This window comes from Capricornis sumatraensis, chromosome 9 (assembly GCF_032405125.1).
Source record: "Capricornis sumatraensis isolate serow.1 chromosome 9, serow.2, whole genome shotgun sequence".
In the NCBI taxonomy this organism is placed as follows: domain Eukaryota; kingdom Metazoa; phylum Chordata; class Mammalia; order Artiodactyla; family Bovidae; genus Capricornis; species Capricornis sumatraensis.
Window position 1 is genome coordinate 14,611,088 of NC_091077.1, and position 25,481 is coordinate 14,636,568.

At 50.5% G+C, this 25,481-nt stretch overlaps 1 protein-coding gene across 1 annotated transcript; it reads left to right on the plus strand.

Moving 5' to 3' along the window:
* Positions 1-1,410: 1,410 nt before the first annotated feature.
* LOC138086647 (complement C3-like) lies at positions 1,411-16,902 on the plus strand. The gene is made up of 19 exons (XM_068981489.1): positions 1,411-1,525; positions 2,631-2,784; positions 3,519-3,594; positions 3,829-3,997; positions 6,392-6,487; positions 6,638-6,791; positions 7,771-7,952; positions 8,155-8,313; positions 9,514-9,573; positions 10,716-10,806; positions 12,866-12,911; positions 13,958-14,045; positions 14,328-14,414; positions 14,634-14,739; positions 15,399-15,488; positions 15,760-15,846; positions 15,935-16,024; positions 16,136-16,271; positions 16,687-16,902. The coding sequence occupies exons 3-19, from the start codon at positions 3,530-3,532 to the stop codon at positions 16,817-16,819; spliced, it is 1,839 nt and encodes a 612-aa protein (XP_068837590.1). The 5' UTR covers positions 1,411-1,525; positions 2,631-2,784; positions 3,519-3,529; the 3' UTR covers positions 16,820-16,902.
* The last annotated feature ends 8,579 nt before the right edge of the window (positions 16,903-25,481 follow it).

Consider the following 25,481-nt stretch of genomic DNA (forward strand, 5'->3'; position numbering starts at 1 on the left):
GGTTCCAAGATCAACAAACAGGCAGGAGTGAGGGGCATGCCAATGATTTAAAAGTTCAATCACAAAGCCCCCCACTTTGGGACTTTGGAGTCAGGCTTGGGTTCAAACCTTGTGTCTGCTGTGTGATCTTGGGCAACTTACTTAACTTCTCTGAGCCTCATTTGCAGGATGAGAATAATCCTCACAGCCATGAGTGATCAGAGAGCTGTGAACATTACACACAACCAGTGCCTGACCCATCAGTAATCATATTTTACTTACTTGACAAACACGTGTTTAACACTTAGGATATAGCACTTTGAAAATATTAACTCATTGAGCCCTCAGAACAACTCTGTGGGGTAGGAGTTATTATCCGCTCCCTTTTATGGATGGGAAAACTGAGGCACAGGGGGATGAAGTGTTTTGTCCCAAGTCGTGCAGCTAGGAAGCAAAAGAGCTGGGATTTGAACCTGGTTATCTGGGCTCCAGAGTCTCTGGTCTTTTCTTTTTTTTTTACTTTTTTGTTAGTTTGTTTTTGGCTGTGCTGGACATTTGTTGCTACTTGTCAACGTTCTCTAGTTGCAGCAAGTAGAGTTAATCTCTATTTGTGGCGCATGGCCTTCTCTTTGTGGTGGCCTCTCTTGTTCCAGACCACTGGCTCTAGGGTGCAGTGAGCTCAGTAGTTGTGGTCCATAGACTTAGTTGCCTCAAAGTATGTGGAATTGCCCCGGACCAGGGATTGAACCCGTGTCCCCTGCATTAGCAAGAGGAGTCTTAACCATTGGACCACCAGGAAAGACTGAGTCTGCTCTTTATAGCTAAGCAAGACTTCCTCTTACTGTCATCATGAATGTCATTATGACTATTGTTTTTAACCTGCTTCTTCATTGCATCCTACAGGCAGGGGGTCAGACTGAGCAAATATCCCAAAGCTTCCTCCTGAACCCCCAAGGTTTGTGGGGTTTTCATGGGGCTTGTGGGATCCTGGGGCCATGCTCTGGTGTAGGGAAGGTTTGAAATGAGGGGGTCCGGCTAAGTGGGCAGTCTGAGCTTCTCCCAAAGTCTACACACCCTGACCTCCCCAGTCCCAGAGCCCACTCATCACACAAGGCTGTGCCTGCTCAGGTCAGACCCAGATGCAGCGGGTGCCAAAACAAGAATTCTTGAACAAGATGCCCAACACAGAGGTGGACGTATTTGTCAGCGTCCAAGGTACCTAGGAAACCGAGCTGGCTCCTGTGGGGGCTGGGGTGGGGGTGGGGTGTGCTGACTCCTCCAGAGCCCACCTGGGCACAGAGTGATGGGGGAGACCTGGTGGCTTAGACTGCCCACCTGACAGGTGACATCCTTGGCGAGACCATCCTGGGGACCCTGACACCCAGTGAAACATGGCGGCTGCTGAGGATCCCGTCTGGCTGCCCCGAGCAGACGCTGAGCTCCCTGACACCCGTGGTCATCCTGACACGTTACCTGGATACCACGGGCCAGTGGAACAAGGTTGGGGTGGAGCTCAGGGAGAAGGTGATGAAGAACCTTGCCAGAGGTGAGAGCGGGTCACCTCCTGGGACCTTGATGAGGGTGTCTGAGTCTCTCAGGCTGAGTGCTGAGGTACCCTTGGGGCTGAAGGAGGGCCCCACTGGCCTCTCCCAGACAATAGCACCCGAATTCTGACTCCCAGGGGGCTTCCCTGGTGAACCAGTACTTAAGACTCCACACTTGCCCTGCAGGGGATGGGTTGGCTCCTTGATTGCAAGTGTGCATCTGGTGTGCATGCTCAGTCGTTCAGTCGTGTCCGACTCTTTTGCAACCCTATGGACTATCGTCTGCCAGGCTCCTCTGCCCACGGGATTCTCCAGACGAGAATACCTGAGTGGGTTGCCACGGCCTCCTCCAGGGGGTCTTCCCAACCCAGGGTTCAAAACTGCATCTCTTGCGTCTCCTGCCCTGGCAGGCAGATTCTTTACCACTGAGCCACCTGGGAAGCCCTGGATCCCTGGATAGGGAACTAAGATTCTGCATGCCCTGTGGCACAGCCAAAAAAACAATTCTCAAACTCTGACTTCTCTCCCAGTTGACAGCCTAAGACCAAGTTCCCCAGGTGATCTCCAACTATGACTGACCCCTAGGTTATTCCTTCACCCTGACCCCTCTCCCAGGCTACACGTCTCATAACAGACACCCTGGTTTACCCTAAAGCAGCAACTTCCCAGGTTATGTTATATTTAGACACTGTCCCAGGCTTTAGCCAGTCAGTTCCATGCCCTGGGCTACATTCCCAGGGAACCCCCAGGTAGAAAACTCCAGAATAATCCCAGGTGGTGTCTTCCTGGTTACACCTGAATGACAACACTCTCCCAGGTTACATCCAAACCCCCCAGGTAACAACCAGAGATACACACCCTGCTTACACCCAGAAGGAGACCCTCAAGCATGTCAGGATGGCCAAGTGGTCTAAGGTACCAGATTCAAGTTTCTACTTTCCCAGACAGAAACCCTCAAGTTAGTTTGGACATTCACCCCTCCTCTCCCTGGTTACACTCAGACAGCAACCCTCCATCCGCATGCTCTGGATGGTGCTCCATCCGGCTAACACCCAGACATTATCATCCCGTGTTAAGCCCTAACAGTAAACCTGAACTTCCCTGCAGGCCCAGTGGCTAAGACTCTACGCTCCCGATGCAGGGGCCTGGGTTCCATCCCTGGTCAGGGAACTAGATTCTTCATGCCACGATGAAAGATCCTGCTTGCCTACAATGAAGACTGAAGATCCCACGTGCTGAGACTAAGACCCAGTGCAGCCAAGTAAATAATTTAAAAAAAAAAAACCTCCAGATAACCTTCAGATAATACCCAAGTAGCAATGCTCAGAATCCGACAGAGAGGTGCCCCCTTCAGACTGCACCCAGGAGTAACCCCTTCTGACTACTACTGACACCTTTAGATTACAGCCAAGGAACAGCCCCCGAGAAAACACCTAGGTCGTGGCCCCTCAGGGTTTCCTGGTGGCTCAGTGGTAAAGAATCTGCCTGCAACGCAGGATATGCTGGTTCATCCCTGGGTTGGGAAGATCCCCTGGGAAGGGAATGGCAACCCACTCCAGTATTTTTGCCTGGAGAATCCCATGGACGGAGGAGCCTGGCAGGCTGCAGTCCATGGGGTCCTAGAAGAGTCAGACATGATCCCTCAGAATATGCCCTTTCCTGAGTTTTACCGTCCACGACCCTTGGTAGCAGTAATTCCCCATCACACCCTTCCCCGGAGGACCCAACAGCACTTTCCAGTTTATTCCCATATACAACTGTCCCCTGGATCCCACGGTCACACTTGGCCATGACCATCGTTTACACCTGGGCCCTGCAGGCCCCTCCGTTCTGCACCTGGACAAGTCACCACCTCCAGGTTCCATCAATATGCAAAGCACCCCTAAGTCTCACCCACACCCTGCTCCCCAGATTCTGCCTGGTAACTGACCCCTCCCTTGACCACACCCAAACACCAACTCTCCCTGTAAATTTCCCATCCACCTATTTCCCCAGGGTACAGCCAGATGTTGACCCACCGGAGTGAAGATGGCAGCTACCACACCAGCAAGGGAAACCCAGGAAGCACCTGGTAAAGATGAGGACACTGGTGGGAGGGGCCAGTCTGGGGCTCAGGGACCCCAGGAGCACCCCAACTGTGGGATCTTGGGGCAGGCAGGCTGGGGGGGCAGGCAGACTGTGGGGCCAGTGGTGTTCCAAGTTGCTATGGTGTCTGGCATAGACCTCTCCACAGAGTAGAAGCCCCTGTCCTAGAATGCCTTGGTTAATGTTGCCAGCCATCACCCACCCATCTCCCTCCCAACAGGCTCACGAGCTACGTATTCAGGGTCTATGCCTTGGCCTACCGCACCATGACGATCAGGGCGCTCAGTGTTGATTCTGTCTGCAACATCGCCAGCTGGATCATCACCCACAGACAGCGGACACGTGGGAACTTTGTGGAGGAGAGCCCTGTGGTCATGTGGTCTATGCAGGTACCCACCATCTGCCTGGCTGAGCCGTTCAAATAAAACCCCAGGGCTCTGCATGTGAGGAGGGGATATCAGCCCCCTGGCATGTTCACAGGTAGAATGAGAACAGGAAAGGGCTGAGGCCCAGCACCCAGCATCACATCCCCCTGCTCTGGATCATCCTGGACTCTATTACAATGTGGGGGGTACATCCAGGACCCACCCCCCTCAACCCTACTTCAACGAGTTGCCAGTCCCGGCCCACCTTTCTCTGGGTCTGAGTCCTCCCTGTTCCCCCAGTCAATACACCCATCCCTACCAAGTACTCCTCCACACCAGCCTCCAGAAACAACTTTTAAAGTGGGAGGTGTGAGATTCTGGAAGGCTTCATGAGGGGATGATGGGCTTCCCAGGTGGCTCAGTGATAGAGAATTCACCTGCCAATGCAGCGGACATAAGAGGTGTGGATTTGATTCCTGGTTTGGGAAGATCCCTGGAGGAGGAAATGGCAACCCACTCCAGTATTCTTGCCTGGAGAATCCCGTGGACAGAGGAGCTTGGTGGGCTACAGCATAAGGGGTTGCGAAGAGTCAGACATGGCTGAGTGACCAAGCGCACACACTCTGATATTTATACAGACCTGGGGAGGAGAGGGAACGAGTCCCAGTGGATAACTGAGGCCAGAGTGTTCCATGCAGGGGAAGCAGCATGTGCAAAGGTCCTGAGGCTGGAATGTGTCCAACATGTTTGAGGAGCAGTGAGGAGGGCAGTGTGCCTGGAACAGAGTGAGCAAGGGGAGAGGGGGAGAAGGTGAGAGGAGGGAGGTGGTGGAACAGATTGTGCAGGGCCTTCTGGGCCAAAGGGAGGACTTGAGCTTTGCTCCTGAGTGAAGGCAGGAGCCACCGAAGATTCTGAGCAGAGGATGGATGCAAACTGCTCCAAGAGTTCACAGGCTTCACTGGCCACTCCAGGAAGAAGGAGCTGTGGGCCATGTATTAGCTTCCTAAGGCGGCCGGAACAAAGCAGCCCAACTAGGTGACTTAAAACAACAGAAACATATTTATTTTGTCACAGTTTTGGAAGCTTAAAGTCCAAGATTAAAGTTTTGGCAGGGCCATGCTCCTTTGGAAGGCTCTGGAGGGTGGGGATGGGGAGGGGAGAATCTTGCTTTGTCTCTTCAAGCTTAGATGTTCCTGGCAGTCCTTGGCATCCTTTGGTTTGTAGCCGCATCACTCCAATCTCTGCATCCAACATCACATGCCTTTCTACCTTCTGTGTGTGCTTTCTTATATGCACACCAGTTATTGGATATTGGACCCACCCTAACCCAGTAGAACCTGTACTAGTCGCTGAGTCATGTCTGACTCTTTGTGACCCCATGGACCACCAGGCTCCTCTGCCATGAAATTCTCCAGGCAAGAATTCTGGAGTGGGTTGCCACTTCCTCCTCCAGGGGATCTTCCCAACTCAGAAACTGAACCCAAGTCTCTTTCATTGCAGGCAGATTCTTTACCGTCTGAGCCACCAAGGAACCAGTAGAACCTGTTCTTTTCTAAATTTTTTTTAAGTTTTAAATTTTATTTATTTATTTGTGGCTGCACTGGGTCTCCACTGCTGCACATGGACTTTCTCTAGTTGTGGCGAGTGGGGGCTACTCTCTAGTTGCAATGAGTAGACTTCTCATTGCCGTGGCTTCTCCTGTTGCAAAGCACAGGCCCTAGAGCTCTCAGGCTTCCATAATTGCAGCACATGGGTCTGGCAGTTGTGGTTCCTGAACTCTAGAGCACAAGCTCAGTAATTGTGGCACAGGGGTTAGTTGCTCCACGGCATGTGGGATCTTTCCAGACCACGGATCGAACACTTGTCTCCTGCGTTAGCAAGCAGATTCCTCACCACTGAGTTACCAGGGAAGCCCCAGTATAACCTGTTCCTCACTTAGTGAGTTACGTCTACAAAGACCCTATTTCCTAATACGATCACATTCCAAGGTTCTGGGTAGACAAGAATTGGGGGAGGCGGGGGTGGACATTATTCAACCCAGCACAGGGATTGAGGGTGGAACCCCGGAGACTAGAGAAGAGTTTGAACCTTAAGTTGGTCATTTACTATCAATGGAGACACGTCTCCAACCCTAAGGTTCATTGCCAAGAAAATGGAGCTGCTGCAAGAATGTTTTGAGCTAGCTTAGAGAGTTTAGCACAGCATCCTCCATGGCTGCCAGCTTTTGTTAGTAAGACAGACCCTGCACAGGCAAGTCTCAAGATAGCTCCTCCTCCTCTCCCTGTCTCCACATCCTGCTTTCAACATCATCCAGCCTAGAGCTGAGCACCCAGGAGCTGTTCAAGGTCAGAGAGGAGAGACTGGGGAAGGTGCCTCCAAGATGGTAAAGGGATCATGGGTCTGGTTCTGCATTTGCAGGGTGGCTACCAAGGCTCTGAGGCAGACATATCACTCACAGCTCTTGTCCTGATCGCCCTGAATGAGGGGAAGGAGTTGTGCAGCCAGAAGATACCGGTAGGACTCAAAGAGGAGGGCAGGGTCTGCAAGGTGCTGTAACCCCCGCACACAGGATGCTCCCTTGCCATCATGTCCTTCTCAGTGTTCTAACTCCCAGACCCCTTCCCCCCCATCACCTCCCTCTAGCCTCCTCTCTTGACTTTCTAGAGTTTGGCTGACAGCATGAAGCGTGCCGGTGACTTCCTGGAGAAAAAACTCCCCCACATTCGGACAGCTTTTGCCATGGCCATAACCTCCTATGCTCTGGCCCTCATCAGGAGCCCCCGAGCCAATGACCACCTGGACAGCTTTGCCAGCAAGGGTGGGTGTGGGCCACTTTTTAACCAGCTATGTGTTCACCATAGCTGTGGAAGCAGAGTGAGGGAGATTGCAGGATCTCAAATCCAGCAAGGTGTGATTCATCATTTATTGTGCCAACCCTTGAGCTCAGGCCCTGAGAAACCAAAGTGAACAAGACTGATGTGGCCCCTCCTCTCAAAACTACCACTGTCTTTAGGGGAGGCTGGCAGAAGACAAACAGGTCAATAGAGAATTACAAATTGAGACTGGTGCTGAGATAGTAACATACAAGGTGGGTGGGAGTGATGATGATGAGGGGAGGGAAGTATAGACCGGACAACTGGGAAGGGCCTCTGTGGAAAGGCGACCCTCTCAGCTGAAATGAAAGATGAGAAGGCTCACCTTCATGAAAAGGTTATTCCAAGTGGAGGGGCTGGCTCATACAATTGCCCTGAAGTGAAGCGCTTGGTATGTTTGAGGCTAGAAAGGTCATTAGACACAGGTAATTGAGAGGGGTCTGCTTCCCATGGTCTTGCCCTATCCCATCCCAGAGGGTCTTTATCTCATCCTCTCCAGCCCCCAAGTCAAGAGGAGTGGAGTTAGAGAAACTCACTTGCGGTGGGTCTGGGAAGGATGTGGAGGAGGTCCTCTGAACCTCAGTTTCCTCAACTCTAAATAGTGTCCCTGTCCCCTAGAGTGGTTCTGAAAAATTCAGGGTCCATATGTCTCCTCAGTAAAGGTTTTCACATAAAGTAGGTGCTCAATAAAGTAGCCATGAAAGAGGGTGAGATGGTGGGATGACATCACTGATTCAACGGACATGAACTTGGGCAAACTCCAGGAGATGGTGGGGGACAGGAAAGCCTGGCGTGCTGCAGTCCATGGGGTCGCAAAGCGTCAGACATGACTTGGCAGCTGAACCACAACAATGACACAAGGAGAGGACAGGTTTGGGGAGGTGGTTCCTGATCTACATGACCAGGGGGACGCCTATCTTCTAGACAAAACCCATTGGCCAGTGGGTTTGGATGACCTGGACCTAGACGACTCCCTGTACACCATTGAGGCCACGGCCTATGCACTGATGCAGAAATTGGAGCTGGGTCGGCGCAATGAAACGCATGCCATCGCCAACTGGCTATTGAAGAAACGCCAGCTGGGAGGAGGCTTCCGGTCCACCCAGGTGACCAAATGGAAACTAGGGGTGGAGGGGTAGAGGGTGGAGGGTTGGGTTGCTAGCCGAAGTGCTGACACGACTGGCCCTTCGGGGGCAGAGCTGTCCATGGTGCTGGTACCCGTGGAGTGGGGGGGGAGTGGGTCCCAATGTGCTGTCCCTGGTGCTGATCCAACACACACCCAAGCACCCACCCTGTCCCAACGCCCAGACCACGGTCGTGGCCATCGAAGCCCTCACCCGCTTTCGCGAGGCTGTCCCCTTCGATGGTGTCCAGGATCTCCATATCCAGATCAAAAGTTCCAAGAAAGCCTTGCATGTGGAATGGGACATTGATGAAAAGAATGCCTACCAGCTACGGTCTGCAAAGGTATGGAGCTCGGGGCAGACAGGAAGTCCACACGGAAGTGGCACTGGAGATGAGGCCAAGAGGCATGTCCCTGACAGTCTCCCTCACCAATAGTATCTAGCCACCATGGGCTATACTGTCAATGTATTGGTTCATTTATTCTTCCTGAGCACCTACTGTGTGCCAAACATTCTCCTGGGGTACATTATGAAGCATCTGTGGTCCCTGCTCTCAAGGAACTGACAGTCTAGAAAGAAACTAAGACAATAAATTTAATTCTATATTCTGTTTTAAGCTTTCTGAACACAGGGAAAGGAAATGAGTATATAGAGGAAAAAATAACCTGGGTATGGTGGAAAAGGTAATCTCCATGACCTTACTTCATGGAGGAGGTGATACTTACCTTCAATCACTTAGTTATCTTTACTGGGCACTTACTGTGTGCCCCGCACTGTTCTAGGTTCTGGGAATATGGCCATAAATGAGACAGGGAAAAAAAATCCTTGTCCCTGTAGAATTTTATATTTTAGTGAGAACAGACAATAAAGAGATGTGAATAAGTAAGATGTGTAATGTGTTAAGTGATGACAAGTGCTACGGGAAAGAATGAAACAGGAAGAGAGGTAGGAACATCAAGCAGTTGTCATTTTAAGTAGGTTGGGCAGGGAAGGTCTCACCAAGAAGGTTACATTTGAGCAAAGATCTTAAGGAAAGGGAGGTGTGATCCTTCTGGAGATCTAGGCAGAAGAAACAGCGAGTGCAAAGGCCCTGAGGCCAGAGTGTTGTAAGAATACCAGTGGGATTTAAGCAGGGGTGGTGTGATTGGATGTGAATGCGTAAGATTTTGCTCAAGCAGATGAGGGAAGAATGTATGAAGGGAACAAGAATAGGTGCAGAGAAGCCAAAGAAAGGAGTCTTGGGGGGGCTTCACACATTTGGAACTTCAGAGACACTGCAAAGTTGACGGTGCAGACAGATCTACATCAGGACTGAGCCGGCAGCTGTAGTTGATCTGTGACAGTGTAGAAACCACAAATGCTCAGTCAAGAAGGAAAAGTCAAGCCATCTTCATGGAGAGGGACAGGAGAGTCACTAGACCCCCAGTTAGGGAACTAACTGAGTTCCCAGTGCCCATGGACGCTTCCCTCTTCATCCTCACTGCGTGTGGGCCATGTTTTGCTGCTTCCTCTGCCCTCAGATCCTCCTCCCCCTTCATTTCAGTTCTCTGCTGAGGAAGAGCTAGAGATCAGAGCCAGCGGCACTGGAAGAGGCACCATCTCGGTAGGTCTTGCGTTCCTTAGCGAGAGCCCAGGGCTCTCCTGTTGATGCGAAGAGAGGCAAATAGAGACTCCAAAACAAGGTTGATATCATCAATAAGCTTAGCTATCATTTAGAGCACAAATATGGGAATCAAGCTAAGGACACCTCAAAAAAACCCTGAGAAGTAGGTAAAAATATGGGCTCCATTTGACAGGTGGAGAAATGAGGTTTTCACTTGCAGTAAGAGCTGGGGTAAAAGCCAGAGATACTTGGGGTTTTGGTTTGGTTTGGTTTGTTTAGGCCACACCATGCAGCATGTATGATCTTAGTTCCCCCACCAGGGATGGAACCCACAGCCCTGCAGTGGAAGCACAGAGTCCTAACCACTGGACCCCCTGGGCGGTCTCAAGGCCAAAGATTTTTGGGTATTGAGTCCTTCCTATGTTGAGTCCCTAAAAAGATGTTTCTTTCCTTGCCCCCCACAAAGGAAGATTCTCCCTCCAGGGTGCCTCTCAAGGCCCAGAGAACAACTCCATCCTTCCCCCAATATCTGGGGGCTCCATTACATCATCTGGCCCTATGCCCTGTGATCCCAGGAGGACAGCCCTCTTGGTCACTGAATTCAAGGTAGCCTGCTATCATGTGTCAGGTGATTGAGTCACAGTTGAATCCCTGCCTTTGCTGTGTGACCTCAGGCAAGTCACACTCTGCCTTCAGCTTCAGTCCATTTTAAAATAAATAAAACAAAAAAATTCAGTTCCTCAGTGGAACTGGCCACATTTCAAGTGCTCAGTTAGCCACACGTGCAGACTTCCCTGGAAATCCAGTGGTTAAGACTCTGCACCTCCACTGCAAAGGGTATGGGTTCAATCCCTGGTCAGGGACTAAGATTCTGTATAGCACAACGAAAAATAGCCACATGCGTCCAGTGGCTGCCACATGGAAAGCACAGATAGAGGCCACTTTGCCATCAGTGCAGGAAGTTCTACTGCACAGAGGGGGCATAGACTCCATAGGCTGTTCTGGCCACTGAGCCCACTGGATTGAGGAGGAAAGACCTCACTGTGAATTCCCTATGGAGCAGAGAGCTGGGCAGGCAAGAATTGAAGCAAGGAGGAAAGGAGTAGGTGTGAATGAGCTCTGGCCTCTCCCCTGCCCGACAGATCCTGACCGTGTACCACAGGTCCCCAGAGTTCCTGGAGGACACGTGCAAGCAGTACCACCTGAATGTGACTCTAAACGAGGCCCAGGAAGGTGAGCCTGGACCCAGAGATGCTCTTCTTCTCTTTTTGAATATAATTGTGCTTATTTATTTATTTTTGCTTGTGCTGGGTCTTCATTGCTGTGCCACGGGCTTGCTCTATTTGCAGCAAGCAGGTTGCCATGCCCGGGCTTCTCGTTGCAGGGGCTTCTCTTGTTGCAGAGCGCAGGCTCTAGAGCTCAGACTTTAGCAGCTGCAGCTCATGGGTTTAGTTGCTCTGCAACATGTGGAATCTTCCCAGACCAGCGATCGAACTCGCGTCCCCTGCATTGGCAGGCAAATTCTTATCCACTGTCATCACCAGGGAAGTCCCTCTCTCTTCTTGTTTCTTACTTTACTTTAGCTGCCATTCAGTAATCACATGTATTGCTTTATTCAGCCATTCAGCAAAGAATCTGTGAGCATTTACCACGTGCTTCACTCTGTTTCTTGGCCCTGAGAACACAGGCATGAGCAAGAAAAACAGCCCTTCTTCTCTGGGAAATCACACTCTAGCAGAGGGACACAAACAGTAGGACAAAACCAGTATGGCATACTTTCATTGTTGTCCATTTATAACATAAGGGAATCTGCACTGTAAAACGTAACGCGTAGCAGAGTAGCAGGTGATGACTAAGTATCACATAAAATAAAGTGGGAAGAGGTGCTACAGACTTGAAGGAGGTCCAGGGGAAGCTCTCCCCAGCCTGCTTTCAACTGAGATAAGGAAGATGTGAGAGAGTGAGCCGTGGAGGATCTGAGGGAAGAGCACTCCAGGCAGGCAAAACAGCGGGTGCAAAGGCCCTGAGGCAAGAATGAAGTCACCTGGCTTGAGTAAACAGCAGGGAGGCCAGTGCGGCTACAGAGGAGCAAAAGTGAAGATTGTTCAGTTGTATCCAACTCTTTGTGACTCCGTGGACTGAAGCCTGCCAGGCTCCTCTGTCCATGGGGTTCTCCAGGCAAGAACACTGGAGTGGGTAGCCATTCCCTTCTCCAGGGGATCTTCCTGACCTAGGGATCAACCCCAGCTCTCTTGCATTACAGGCAGATTCTTAACTGTCTGCACCACCAGAGAAGCCCCCAGAGAAGGAAGGGGTAGTTTTAGGAGGAAGAGTCGGAGAGATGATGAGGCAGGGACGTGCGGGCCATGGTGAGGACTTTGGGTTTGGCTTGGAGGGAAGTAGGAGCCAGAGAGGGTTCTGAGCAGAGGAGGGACATGGTCTAGAACAAGCTTGCACAGGCTCCTTCTGGGGGGAACAGACTGTAGAGGGCACAGGCGGGAGCTGGGACAACAAGGAGGCAGCAACTGCACTGTTCCTGCAGGAGATGATGGACTGGACCAGGGAAGGGATGTTGGAAATGATCAGAAGTGGACTTGCCTGGTGGTCCAGTGGTTAAGACTCTGCACTTTCAATGCAGGGGGTGTGGGTTCAATCCCTGGTCAGGAAACTAAGATCCTACATGTCATATGGTGTGGCCAAAAAATAAAATTTTTAGAAGAGGAAGAAATGGATTCTAGAACTTCCAGTCCTGAGTACCAAGAAGGAAGAGCCAAGGCGCTGCCACTGGGAGCTCACTGTCAGAGTAGTGGGGGGAAACAAGCCTCACCAGTCCCAAGACTTTTGGGGACTAAAAGTGACCAAGAGAGGACTTCCCTGGTGGTCCAGTGGTTAAGACTCCATACCCAAATGCACAGAGCACTTGTTCAATCCCTGGTCATGGGACTAAGATCCCACACACTGTGCCGTCAACAAATAAATAAATGAAAATAAAAGTGACCAGGACTTTGGTTGGGGTCATATTTCTTAATAGTAGTAGTAATATGATAGTAATAACTGACCATTAGAAAGCCCTGATCCAGCACTATATTAAATGTTTCACTTGTATTTACTCACTTAAAAGTAACCAACTTGGTTGGGAATATCATGATCTCCTTTTCCAGATTAAGAAACCAAAGCACAGAGAGGTTAAACAACTTGCTCAAAGTCACACAGCAGAGCCAGGATTTGAGCCCAGGAAGCCAGCTCCAGAGACTGTGTTACCAGCCTCTAAATTCCCACTTTCTTTCCGCAGAGAACAAAAAGGGGGAAGCAACCTTTCGGCTCCGGATGGAGACAAGGTCAGGGCACAGGATCTTCGCCTAGGCAGGAGGAAGGATGCACCTCCTGGAGTCCAGAGTCCTTAGCAGCTCTCCCTGCATACTGAGTGGAGGCTGGGAACCAGCCAAACCCGCCTCTCCATGCCTGCTCCATCATCGCTGCCTCTCATCCTGCCCTCCCCTGCTTGTCTACCACCCCACTGCCCCAATCCTGTCCTTCATCCTGCCATGTCCCAGAATGGCAGGCTCCTGAATGGTGAACAGGCACCATGACCCAGATGCCCAGAGCCTGCTCCAAGCGTGGTGGCTCTCCCCTGGCTTCATCTTCTCCAGACATTCCAGCTCCCATTCTGGTCTGGCTCTGTCTCCCAAATACCCCTGCCCAGGTCTAGATAACAAAACATGTACTGAGTGCCTCCTGGGTGTCAGGCTCTGTTCTAGGAGCTACAGAGACAGTTGTGAGCAAGACAGCTCCTTCCTGCCTGCTGAAGCCCACGGCCTCTCAGGAGAGACAAACAATAACTGAATAGTCACCCAGAATCAATGCAAAATGACCACTGTGATTAAATGTGGTGAAGGAGAGGTCCACAGAGCTGCGGGATGGCAAATTAGAGAATTATCAGTTGCAAGGGCTGAGGAAGGCTTCTGGGCGGGGGTGGGGGGCATGGTTGGTGAAGGGATGCATCAGGTGAGATTGGAAAGATGAAAGGATTTTTCAGGGCAAAGAGGGAGGAAGGAGAATTCTAGGCTGAGAGAACAGCATGTGCCAAGGTCCAGCGGCAGGAGAGAGACCAACACTTCAGAGCAGTCAACTGGAGGCTGGAGTGGGAGGAAGTGAACTGGAAGGATGAGACCAGGAGTTTTGTAAAACAAGGAGGGTAAACCAGGAGGCGATGTATCAGATTTCTTTCTGTTTGCTAAAGCTGTATGCTGTTTGGGGGCAGAAGAGTGACAGGGAGTCACAGGAGGGGGTTACTGCCTTTGTCCAGGCGAGAGGTGACAGCAGTGGGAGTGTGGGGGAGGGGCAAGAGGACAGTGGGAAGCGACTCGCGCTGTGAAATCCCCAGGTTCCAGGGTCGTCGAGATGCCACAATGACCATCATGGAGGTGTCCCTGCTCACTGGCTTCTACCCCAACCAGGATGACCTCAAACAGGTAAAGAGCAGGGTGGGGATGTCCTGGAAACCTCCCACCCCCCGAGTGGGTGCGGAGCGCTGTCTGTGAGTCAAGGCCCCCAGGTTAATGCCCCCACGGTCCGTGCCCCAACGTCAGTGGCCATGGTCAACTTTAGCTTAACCTCAGCCCTGATTGTGCCTCAGTTTCCCCAACACTGGAGCTGATTGGACAAAGGTTGGGAGCTCTAAGAGTGGAGCTCTCAGGGCTGGGTGCCTCTGTGGATCTCTGCTGCCAAGTGGCAGGTCTCATCTTCTGCCCCAGCTCACGAACGAGGTGGAGAGGTACGCCTTCCAGTACGAGACCAAGATGAACTCCAGCGACAGCACCGTTGTCCTCTACCTGGAGAAGGTAAGGCAAGCCAGGTGTCCTCTGCCAGGGCTGTGCGGGCCGCAGGGTCGGCCAAGAAACGACGCTCAGCACCCTGGTCAGTGATGCTGGAGAGTCACGCCCTGAGGTCGACCCTTCGGTATCCAAGACCACGTGGTCAGTGGTCATGACCAAGGCCCGTGGTCGGTATCCCCATGCTCAGTGGCCCTGCGCGCCTCAGACTCTACGCCCCTCCTCCAGCTCTCCCACAAAGAAGACACGGTGCTCGGCTTCCGGGTCCACAGGATGCTGAAGGCTGAGTTCCTGCAGGCTGCCCAGGTCACAGTCTACGACTACTACGAGCCTTGTGAGCAAGGCCTGGGAACGGAGGGGATCCTCAGAGCGTACAAGGCCTGAGAAGGATGGGGTCAGAAAACAAAACAGAGGGGTGAGGCGCGCGGAGCCAAAAAAAGGAAATGGGGCGTGGCAGAGAGGGTCTTCTTTGGCTCCGTGGGAGGGGTGGCCAGAGGGAAGGGACTTAAGGGGCGTGGTGCTGAGGGGCGTGTCCTTCCCTGGTGGTTAAAGTGCCGGGGAGGTGGGGCGGTAGGTTGCCTGGAAGGGGGCGTGGCCGAGCTGAGAAGGGACTGGGCGTGGCCTGCTGGGTCAGGGTGGGCGAAAAGCGGGCAGGGTCTTCAAAGAGGAGGGGCTTGTTAAGGGGGTGGCCGCTAGTGGTAAAGAACCCTCCTGCCACTTCAGGAGACGTTAAGAGGCGCGGGTTCGATCCCTGGGTCGGGAAGATTCCCAGCCCACTCCAGTATTCTCACCTGGAGAATCCCATGGACAGAGGAGACTGGTGGGCTACAGCCCAAGGGGTCGCAAAAAGTCGGACAGGGCTGAAGCGTGAAGAATGTTAAAATGATGGGCAGGGCCGGTGGGGCGGGGCCTTCTGGGGGCGGGGCCAGACCGGCACCCAGCCGTCCAGGAGCAGAGGCCCAAGCCAGCCCGACTTACTTGCCCCTCCCGCAGCCCGAAGGTGCACCTCCTTCTACAACCTGCCCACAGAGCACGCTTCCCTGCGGAAAATCTGCGACAGAGACGTGTGCAGATGCGCCGAGGGTGAGGCCATGGAGACGGAGGGCTGGCGTTGCCAGGCTAGGGAGTCAAGAGCTGTTCATCACCTCCTGGGTGCCTTCTGGGTTGAGTTTAGACCGCAAGAGGGAGAGAGAAAGACAAAAAGAGACAGAGGAGGAGAGAGCACACTACTGACCATAAAGGCCAGACCCGTCCCGCCCCCGGGGTTGAGCCTGGGGCCGGATGGGGATCAGAGTGGAGAAAGGCCCCACTCCCAGCGCAGCCAGAGCACCCTCCCCCTCCCCCAACCTTGCAGAGCAGTGCCCATCCCCAAAGAAGGACAGTAACCACCTGAGTCAGGAGGAGCTCCAGACAGCAGCCTGTGAGGCTGGAGTGGACTTTGGTGAGTGTGGGGCTTGGCAGGGGGGTTGGTGGGGCAGACACCTGCAGACTGGACACCAACACGACACACCCCTGGTCCCCTTTCTCAGTGTACAAGACCAATCTGGAGTCTGTGGAGACCTCCGACTCCAACCCCTACATCTACTACAACATGAAGCTCCAAGCCATCATCAAGAGTGGTATGTCCAAGGTGGCAGAGGAGATGGTGTGGGGGCCTACACCAGGGGTCCCAACGTGGGGACAGGCCAGGCCCATGCAAGCGAACACACGCTGGCTCTCATCTCCTCCAGGCACAGACTCTGCCAGACCCCTCACCGTAAAGAAATTCGTCACTCACACCACCTGCCGAGACTCCCTGGGGCTGCAGGAACATGAGACATACCTCATAATGGGCCAGATTTCAGACCTGTGGAGAGTCAAATCTGAGTGCGTGGCTGGGGGCCTCCTGCTACCCTGGGGACTCAAGCCTGGGCCCCTTTCCCTACCCCAGGCCAGTCCTTGGTGTCAAAATTTCTACTGCATCTGTTAACAGGAGTCTCGGGTTTCAGGGCTACCCTGGATGAAGGCGTAGGCTGTGTACTGCACAGCTCCTGGCACCACTGTTCATTAGGGGATGTTCATTAGGGGAGGGCAGGAAAGAGTCAGAGAAAAGAGAAACATTTCTAATCTCCAGTAGTATGGGCTGGGGTGGGTTGGGGGACAGCGAGACAGCCCTGTGGAGGATATTATAGGTTGTGGTTCTGGGACTCCATCAAGCAGGTCAGAGGGGCAAATCAGAAAGGTCTCCACACTTCCAAAGCAGCAGGCTCTCCTTACTGTCCTTGCCTCCCCTCACCCACAGATACATCCATGTCCTGGGCAAGGAGACGTTTCTCATGCACTGGCCAGCGAATGGGATGGTGGGCAAGAAGGAACTGCTGGACCAACTGGCAGGGTTTTCAGATTATATGCACACCCATGGCTGTGAGTCCTGAGACCCTAAGGATTTCTGCTGCTCACAGGAGAGTGTCTCCAAGTGCGACTGAACCCCTGGGCTTAACCTCAAATAAAAAGCATAGAATATTGTACCCAAACTCCAGACATGTGTTCCTGACCCGGAAAATTAAGCAGGGACCCTGCAGAACCCGCTCTGACATTAACCTGCCTCCTCTTTCTCACTCCTGTTCCATTCCAGTCACACTGGTCTTCTTTGTGACTTTCCAACATCCAAGCTGATTCCCACCACAGGGCCTTTGCACAGGGCCCTGTCCCTTCTGTCAGGTACACCCTTCCTCCAGATTTCATTATGGGTTGAATACTTACCTTATTTGCAGTCTGGGGGAGGAAGTTGTTTGCTTTGGTTGTTTCATTTAATTAGTTAATTTATGGCTGTGCTGGGTCTTCGTTGCTTCATGCAGGCTGTCTCTAGCTGCAGACAGCAGGGGCTACTCATTGCTGTGGCTTCTGTTGTTGCAGAGCACGGGCTCGTTGGCTTCAATAGTTGCGGTGCATGGGTTTAGTTGCTCCACGGCATCTGGGATCTTCCTGGACCTGGGGTTGAACCTGTGCCCCCTGCATTGACAGGCAGATTCTTAACCACTGGACCACCAGGAAAATCTCTAGACTCTGTTTTAATGTCACATCCTCAAAGATATGTGCTTTAATAACATATCTAAAATAGTCCCCCTCCCTTGAGACTTACTTCCCTGGTGGTCCAGTGGTTAAGAATCTGTCTCACAATTCAGGAGATGTAAGTTCAATCCCTGGTCAGGGAACTAAGAACCCACACGAGAGAGAGTGAGAGTGTTAGTCGCTAAGCCATGTCTGACTCTTTGTGACCCCATGGACTGTAGCCTGTCAGGCTCCGTTGTCCGTGAAATTCTCCAGGCAAGGATACCGGAGTGGGTTGTCATTTCCTCCTCCAGGGGATCTTCCTGACCCAGGGATTGAACTTAGGTCGCCTGCATTGCAGGCAGCTTTCTTACCATCTTGGCCGCCAGTGATCCCACATGCTGCAGAGCAACTAAGCCCACAAGCCACAAGAGACCCCTTGTGCCATAACTAAGACCCGATGCAGCCAAAAATAAATAAACAAATATATTTTAATAAACAAGTAAAATAGGCCTCCTCCCATCACTCTCAATAACACTTAAAATACATAGAATGTGACATTTATTGATTTGATTGTTAGCTAATCAGGTATTTCTCCTGCCCCACAGTATCAGCTCCTTGACACCACATATCTGTCTGGTTCATTGTGGAATTCCCAGCTCCAGTAGCAGGGGCTGGTATACAGAAGGTGCTCAGGAAATGACTGTTGAATGAATGAGTGAATTTAGCATACACTCTGTACTTGGTCTTGATGGAAGCTTTGACCAGGAATCCTAGGAAACTGGAGAACTGAGAAAAGGGACAGGGCAGGATGACTGAGTTTCATCAGTGTGGCCTGGAATGGGAGTAGGGGACTGGCAAGCCAAGGCAGTAGCCCATGGGGGTCAAGGGACCCCTGCCTCAAGGAGTTCTGGAGGGATTGCAAGTCATCCAGGATGGCTTGAACTCAGAGTGTCAAGGAGGGGCTGCAAGTGAGGGAGAAAAAGAAAGATGGAGTTTTGAACACCAGGCTAAAGGGCTTGGTCATTATGAAGGGCAGTGGGGAGCCACGGAAGGTGTTTGAGCAGGAAGAGGAATTGACCAGCTCTGAGGTGGAATGGCCCAGTTGACTGACGGGCAGAAACTGAGTTGATGGCAAGCAAGCGGAAGAGGAGGCTGGGGTTGTGGGCCCACTGGATGGCATGGCAGCAGCTACCTGAATGCTGTCTAGCTGCACCCCCTCTTCAAGGCTGTGTGTGACCTTAACAGTTATTCACCTCTTTGTGCCTTGGTTTCCTCATCTCTAACCTTATTCCCATCAGAGAGTTACTGTGAGTGTCCTGCGTTCTAAGTATTCAATAAACCTTCATCGGCCTTATTATCAGTGAGCCAGATAAGAGGCCTTGGGGAGGGAGTAAAACGGCTGGAATTCACACAGTCAAAGAAAATCAGATCACAGCAACCCCTGCCCAACCCCGCCTACCCAGATGAGGCTTCTCTGGTGGTCCAGTGGCTAAGACTTCACGCTCCCAATTCAGAGGACCCAGGTTTGATCCCTGGTCAGGGAATTAGATACTGAATGCTGCAACTAAAAACTAGCACAGCCAAATAAATACTTTTTTTAAATTTAATGGGACTTATCCTGGGACCAGGGCAATGAGGAGTTACCACCCCTTCTTGTATTCTTCTTCTTCCTCCTCTTGTTATTTTTAATCATACATGAGGACCTTCTAGCAAAAAAGATTCCCCAAAAGGCAGACATAAAGGGAAAAAATGTGAGGGCCCCTGTTCCCTCCCCAAAGGAACCAGAACTGTCCACAGTTTGCTTGCAAACCCTGACTTCTATTTCCTGCTGTTTGTGGGCACTCTGATGACCACAGGCAGAACTGTAACTTAAGGCTTTATTTTCCTATGTATATAAAGACCTCCTCTTTCTAAACCAAACATTTCTTAATGTTTAACTGTTATTTCTTGTTAAGAACAAACACAATTCTTGCAATCAGAAAAAAAAAAAAAGGCAGAGTCTTTGTTTTTTTCAAGGGGGCTTTCCACAGATTTGAAATTTCAAACTGTGACATAGAAAGAGATCTGGCCACCCGAGCTCCCAGAGCTGAGTTACCTCACGCACTTTCCTGAAACTTTTCCTGTGAGATTTCTGGAATGTGGGATCAATGATTAACTGTGAATGCTTCTGCTGCCAGGAGCAGACACAAGGCTACCAGGCCCAGGGCTGGAGCACAGAACTGTTTTCCCACAGTGGACACCTTTAGGAAAAACGATAGAAACCAAGGTGCTTGCATGCTCAGTTGCTTGGTTCTGTCCGACTCTGCGACCCCATGGACTGTAGCCTGCCAGGCTCCTCTGTCCACGGGATTCTCCAGGCAAGAATACTGGAGTGGGTTGCCATTTCCTCCTCCAGGAGCTCTTCCTGAACCAGGGATCAAACCTGTGCCTCCTGCATGGGCAGGTGCATTCTTTACCGCTGAACCACCCGGGAAGCCTGTAAACCAAGGTAGTATGATCATAAAAATAGCTACATGGTCCTTGAAGGATTACTATGCTTTGTATCCTCTAAATCAACACAGTCCCATAAGAATATAATGAAAGTCACATGTAATTTTTTGTAAAAATTTAAAAATTTTTTGGCTGCACTGGGTCTTCACTGCCATTCACAGGCTTTCTCTAGTTGTGGGAGATGGGGGCTACTCTTTGTTGCGTTGCACAGGCTTCTCATTGAAGTGGCTTCTCTTATCACGGAGTATGGGCTCTAGGCTGCAGGCTTCAGTAGTTGTGGCACACAGGCTTAGTTGCCCCTCCGCATGTGGGCTCTTCCCTGAGCAGGAATAGAATCTGTGTCCCCTGCATTGGCAGGCAGATTCTTAACCACTGGATCACCAGAGGAGCCCCCATACTTATAATTTTAAATATTCTAGTCATTGCATTAAAAAGACAAAACAAAACTAGTGAAATTAATTATAACAATTTTATTTAGCCCAATATATCTAAAATATTATCATTTCAAAATGTAATCAGTACAAAAAGTTTAAAATGTGTTATTTCACATAAATCTTCAAAATCCAACGTGCAATTTGACACTGATAACACGTCTGAATAAGGAGCTACCATATTTCAAGGGCTCAAATGCTACATGTGACCAGTGGCTATCCTATCAGACAGCCCAGTTCTTAATGGTTTATCTATATTAACTCACAGAGTCTTTACAAGAACTCTATTCCCATTTCATAGATGTGGAAATTTAGGCTCTGAAATTTAACAAAAGAAACTGCTCAGAGAGCTAGCATTAGACTCAAACCCAGACTGTCTGCTTCCAAGGTGTACCCCCTTGGCTTCTATACTCATCCTTAATTCCATCTGGAAGGAGCGATGCACTCAGCTGTCCTGGGTCCAAGTCCTGACTGTGCCACTTACAAGCCAGATCACTGCATGATTTGCTTAATCCCTCTGAAATTTCATATTCTTCATCTGAAAAAGGGGCAGTAGTACCTAAGCCAGAAGGTTGAGGGATCACTTGCTAGTCTAAAGACTGGAGGACACTCCACAGAGAGCCCGGCACCCCGCTGACCCCTGGGTACACTCGGGCTCTTTCTACCACTGCGATTTCTCCATTCGCTGAATTCATTTGGGCCGCCCAGCTTTGCACATAACACATTCTTGAAAACGTATCTGAAGCCGATCTTGCACAAGTCGAACAATAGATTGCTGTGCTGTCAAGGGCACTGCATTTACAAAGGACTGCACAAATTATGCAGTTCCAAATTACTTCTCACCTCTTAGGCGTCATTGTCAGACAGATTCCCAGGGTCTCGTACATGTTATTTTAAAAAGTAATTGGATTTGTCTTATTGTGTATTTTCTCGATTCTCATTACAAAAGTGATGGATGCTTATTGCAAATAAAAAAAATTTGATACTTTGAGAAATATGTCATATTGAGAGTAAAGGTAGTGTGGGGATCCACATGCAGAAATGCACACGGATGGGGTGTGTGTGCCAAGGGAGTGTCAGCGAGGCCTCACCTGTCGAAGCATCAGAACACAGAGGTTGAAAGAGACAATTAAAATAACACACAGTATTCTGAAATTTCACACATACATACACACAAACATATAATGAACTATGTGGATGAAACTTTTTTCTGAGCCACAAATAATAAAAAACAAATACTGATCAATCATGCTAGAGAAAAAATAAATTATCTTTGTAGTCAATCTAAAGAAAATATTACAAATCACTGTCACATGAAGAGTCGGTTAAAGAGTTTGTTGTTGTTTAGCCACTAAGTCATGACTGATTCTTTGTGACCCCATGGACTATAGCCTGCCAGGCTCCTCTGTCCATGAGATTTCCCAGGTAAGAACACTGGAGTGGGTAGCCATTTCCTTCTCCAGGGGATCTTCCTGGCCCAGGGATCAAACCTGAGTTCCCTGAATTGCAGGCAGATTCTTTACCACTAAACTACCTGGGAAGTGAAGTGAAGTGAAGTCGCTCAGTCATGTCCGACTCTTTGCGACCCCATGGACTGTAGCCTACCAGGCTCCTCCTTCCATGGGATTCTCCAGGCAAGAGTACTGGAGTGGGTTGCCATTTCCTTCTCCAGGGGATCTTCCTGACCCAGGGATCGAACCCAGGTCTCCAGCATTCCAGGCAGATGCTTTAACCTCTGAGCCACCAGGGAAGCCCACACCACCTGGGAAACCCTGGTTAAAGAGGATATACCCATAAAATGTAGGGGGATGTTTGGAGAGGCATGCTTGACAGTTAATTAATAAAAACACTTTGTTATTTTAAAAAAATAGCACATCACGCTTTAGTAGGTGTTGCAGAGTTGCTCTCTCCAATGATTCTACCAAAGGACACTCTTTCCAACCAACAGTATGGAGATTTCCCATACCCCAACATCCCCAGTTCTAGGCATTCCCAAATTTCTTCATTTGGTTAAACTGAGGGAGGGACTTAAACCAGCAGTTAAGACTCTGTGTTTCCACTGCAAGGGCACAGGTTCAACCCCTGGTCAGGGAACTAAGATGTTGCACGCTGCTCATCGTGGTCTAATTAATGAAGCTGAGGGAGAAATTGACTAGGTTTTGAAAAGCACACACATCCTCCAGTCATGTCCATTTCCTCCACAACTAAACATACTTTTCACCCAGCATATGCCCCTGAAGGTCCAACTGAAGGTCAAGATTTGGGTGTGAGCTTCCCCTCCGTTCACTCTCCACCCTGCTCACTAAACCCCAGCTGAGGTCTCCTATAGATTCCTGCAATATACCCAGCCCCCTCCCACCTCAGGACCTTTGCACATGCTTCTCTCTCTACCTGCACCTTGTCACCTTGTTGTTGTTATTCAGTTGCTCAGTCTTGTCTGACTCCTTGTGACCCCATGGGCTGCAGCACCCCAGGCCTCCCTGTCCTTCACCATCTCCCACAGTTTGCTCAAACTAATGTCCATTGACTCGGTGATGCCATCCAACCATCTCATCCCCTGTTGCCCCCTTCTCCTCCTGCCTTCAATCTTTCCCAACATCAGGGTCTTTTCCAGTGAATTGGCTTTTCACATCAGGTGGCCAAATTATTGAAGCTTCAGCTTCAGCATCAGTTCTTCCAGTGAGTATTCAGGGTTGATTTCCTTTAGGATTGACTGGTTTGGTCTCCTTTCTGCCCAAGGGACTCTCAAGAGTCTTCTCCAGCACCACAGTTCAAAAGCATCAATTCTTCAGCACTCAGCTTTCTTTATTGTCCAACTCTCACATCCATACATGACCACTGGAAAAGGCATAGCTTTGACTGGACAGACCTTTGTCAGCAAAGTGATATCTCTGCTTTTTAATATACTGTCTAGCTTTCTCACAGCTTTTCTTCCAAAGAGCGAATTTTTATTTCATGGCTGCAGTCACCATCTTCAGTGATTTTGGAGCCCAAGAAGTAAGGTTTGCCACTGTTTCCATGTTTTCCCTAGGTAGTTCCTATTCCCTATTTATCCTTTGGAGAGACCCCCTCCACCCCTAGGAGGTTCTTGTTTTCCCTTTTGTAATAATATTACCCCCTTTATATGATTTCTGTCTGGATCAAATGAGATACACAGTTCAAAACCCTTGACACAGTGTTTCAGAAAGTGTCAAGACTTCATTTCAGTGGGGCTTCCCTGGCCTCCAGAGGTTAGGACTCATAGCTTTCACTGTCATGGCCCCAGGTTCCATGCCTGTAAAGGAACTAAGATCCCGCAAGCCACAAATGCGGCAAAAAAATAAAAACTTCAGTTCGAGAGACATCTCATCCATGAAGCCCTCCCTGACCACCCTACCCACGTCTGGTTCCCATGTGTTATCCTTTCTTATGGATCTCTCAATTTCTCTTTATAGTACATACCATAAATATAATTAAATAATTCCTTCTGCTATCATCTGCTTCTTGTTTCTCTTTCAGATTAAGACCATGACTCTGGAAGGATAGAAATGGTGCCCAGCCCCATACCTGCCAGATAGGAGGTGTTTGATCCATGTCTGTCCAATTAATGAATAGATAGGTCAAATGGGTTCCGTCTTTGACTCAATTACTAAAATGTCAGAGATTATACTTCTTATCACTGTAATCACCACATCCATCCCCCCTCCCTTCACACCTTTCCCTAAAGGCAAAGAATAAAATGCATTCGTGTTCACATCATGGGACAAGAAAGCTATCTATATGTGTCCAGACAGACCAAGATGGTTACAGAGCTCAAACTAAACTTTCAGGTAGGCAGCGCCTCCATGTGATCGCTGGGAATCTTTGTTTTTCTGTTCATCATGTTTAGTCACTAAGTCGTGTCAGAGACTTTTGCGACCCCACGGACAGTGGCCCGCCAGGCTCCTCTGGCCATGGGATTTCCCAGGCACGAATACTGGAGTGGGGTGCCATTCGCTTCTCCAGGGCATCTTCCCAGCTCGGGGACCAAACTGCGTCTTCTGCACTGGCAGGCGGAAATTGCCAAGCCACCAGGGAAGCCCTCTGTTCACCTATAAATGCCCAAATTCAATACTCACAGGCTGTATCTCTGTCCCTCCAGAGTGACTCTCACCCTCTCCTCCTGCTCTGTGCCCTGACAGGCTGACTGCCTGACCGGCTCCCTTTCCTTCCTTGCCTTCTGGCGCTGGAAGTGAGAGACTCCAGTAGGAGATGGGGAGGGAGAAGGGGAGAGAGGGCAGGGTCTTTATCCTCCTCCTCCTAAACACAGGCTGGATCTGGCCCCTCAATTTTACCACACAGGATGTGGCGGCTGAAGTGATGCTCTGGGACTTTCAAGGCTAGGTCACGATACAACTTCCACCTGGCTTTCCTTCTCTTGTGTTGCCTGCCCTGGCGAGGCCAACTGCCAGGTTGGGCATATCAAACTCAAGTCAACCTAGGTAGTGCGGAACTGAGGCATCCCGCCAACAACCAGCACTCACCTGCCAGTCACGTGTGAGTGAGCCTCCTTGGAAGCGAGAGCCTTCAGCCCCAGTCAAACCTTCAGAGGAACGCAGCCCCAATCAACATGTCGACTACAACCTTATGGACACCCTGAGCCAGAAAGCCTACGAAAGCCGTCCTTGGGTTCCTGACCCACAAAAATTGTGTGAGCTAATAAGTGTCTCTTGTTTTAAGTCGCTACGTGTGTGCGTACTGCCACTTCAGTCATGTCCATCTCTGTCACCCCATGTCAGTCCATGTCACCCCACAGCACCCCATGTCAGTCCATGAGGATTCTCCAGGCAGGAATACTGGAGTGGGTTGCCATGCCCTCTTCCAGGGGATCTTCCTAACCCAGGGATCGAACCCACATCTGCATTGGCAGGCAGGTTCTTTACCACTAGCGCCACCTGGGAAGCCCTTAAGCCATTACATTTGGGGAGATAATCTGTTGCACAGCATCACCTGGTAAGAAGAGGCCCCAGTTACCACTCTTCCCGGAACCCTCTCCCTCTGCACCCTTCAGGTTTCCACTCAGATGCTGCTTCTCACAGTCCTCCCTAAACTCTCTTTACCCATCCCCCTGTCGCAGTTTATTTTTCCTCCTGGCATATATTAT

Excerpts from the sequence above, each read along its gene's own strand:
- LOC138086647 (XM_068981489.1), top strand. The coding sequence starts at position 3,530 with ATGTTGACCCACCGGAGTGAAGATGGCAGCTACCACACCAGCAAGGGA. Across the intron at positions 6,792-7,770 it reads GGACAGCTTTGCCAGCAAGG|ACAAAACCCATTGGCCAGTG; the intron begins GTGGGTGTGGGC and ends CCTATCTTCTAG. Across the intron at positions 16,025-16,135 it reads CCAAGCCATCATCAAGAGTG|GCACAGACTCTGCCAGACCC; the intron begins GTATGTCCAAGG and ends CATCTCCTCCAG.